This window comes from Meleagris gallopavo, chromosome 1 (genome assembly GCF_000146605.3).
Source record: "Meleagris gallopavo isolate NT-WF06-2002-E0010 breed Aviagen turkey brand Nicholas breeding stock chromosome 1, Turkey_5.1, whole genome shotgun sequence".
Classification (NCBI taxonomy): Eukaryota; Metazoa; Chordata; class Aves; order Galliformes; family Phasianidae; genus Meleagris; species Meleagris gallopavo.
In genome coordinates this window covers 77,238,208-77,239,075 of record NC_015011.2, presented here as the reverse complement: position 1 = coordinate 77,239,075, position 868 = coordinate 77,238,208, and the positions used below count along the sequence as shown (strand labels likewise).

Sequence of the window (868 nt, the reverse complement as noted above, 5' to 3'; positions counted from 1 at the left end):
TTTTAACAATCTCTGAACCACAGCTCACTGCTGTAGTCCCATGCTGTCCTCACACAGCACGCCAAACACAAGGGGTCTACCTGATCCACAGCCAGTTAAATACAGCCACAAGCCACAGCAGCAGGGGTCACTGATTATAGCATATGGCTTAAGACTGGTAACTGTCATAATTTAAAGCAGCTGCACATCAGAAAGTGGATGCCTGGTGCTGTCCAATGCAGCATAAAGCAGAATGCATGGCTGCCACGGGCACAGCCACACATGAGCACTCAGTACTCCGTGCAGGAGTCAGCAGCAGGACTCACAGAATCATTTGAGTTGGAAGAGACCTTTGAAGGTCATCCAGTCCTACACCCCTGCAGTGCACACTCCAGCCTGACCGTGAACGTCTCCAAGTACAGGGCTTCCACCACCTCTCTGGACAACCTGACTCATCCCAAGCTCAGGGTTCAGTGACACGGTGTGGCTTTTGGACAAGGTATCCCCCGGCCCCAAGGCTGCCCCACTCACCGGAGAACCTCTCCGTGAGCACCTGCAGGCGATGCTGCTTGTACAGGGCGCTGCTGCTGTCCACGGCACAGCCCATGGCCTCGTAGAGCTTCAGCTGCCTCTGGAAGCCCGGATTCACCCTGCGGTGCGGGAGAGAAGAGCAGACTGAGACCGAGTCCCTCCGGCCGGGGTGCCGGGAAACGGGCACTCACTCGGCGTCGGGTTTGGCGGCCCTGACGGCGGCGTAGGCTTCCTCCCAGCCGAGTCCCTGGCTCTTCATCAGGTACGCGGTTACCACGGCCACGCTGCGGCTCACTCCGGCCTGGCTGCAGGCGAAAGGCGAGACGAGGCGAAGGCTCAGAGCAGCCCCGGGGCGGCC

General features: G+C 59.2%; 1 protein-coding gene across 1 annotated transcript in view; it reads right to left on the bottom strand.

The window, feature by feature from the left end:
* DUSP12 (dual specificity phosphatase 12) overlaps positions 1 to 868 on the bottom strand; it is a gene marked incomplete at its 5' end in the record, with an annotated part of 3,689 nt that extends 2,821 nt beyond the window's left edge. Inside the window, 2 exons of the mRNA XM_010719645.3 lie at positions 511 to 629; positions 702 to 868. Of these exons, the coding sequence (XP_010717947.1) occupies positions 511 to 629; positions 702 to 868 (286 nt within the window). The remainder of the gene's footprint in view (positions 1 to 510; positions 630 to 701) is intronic.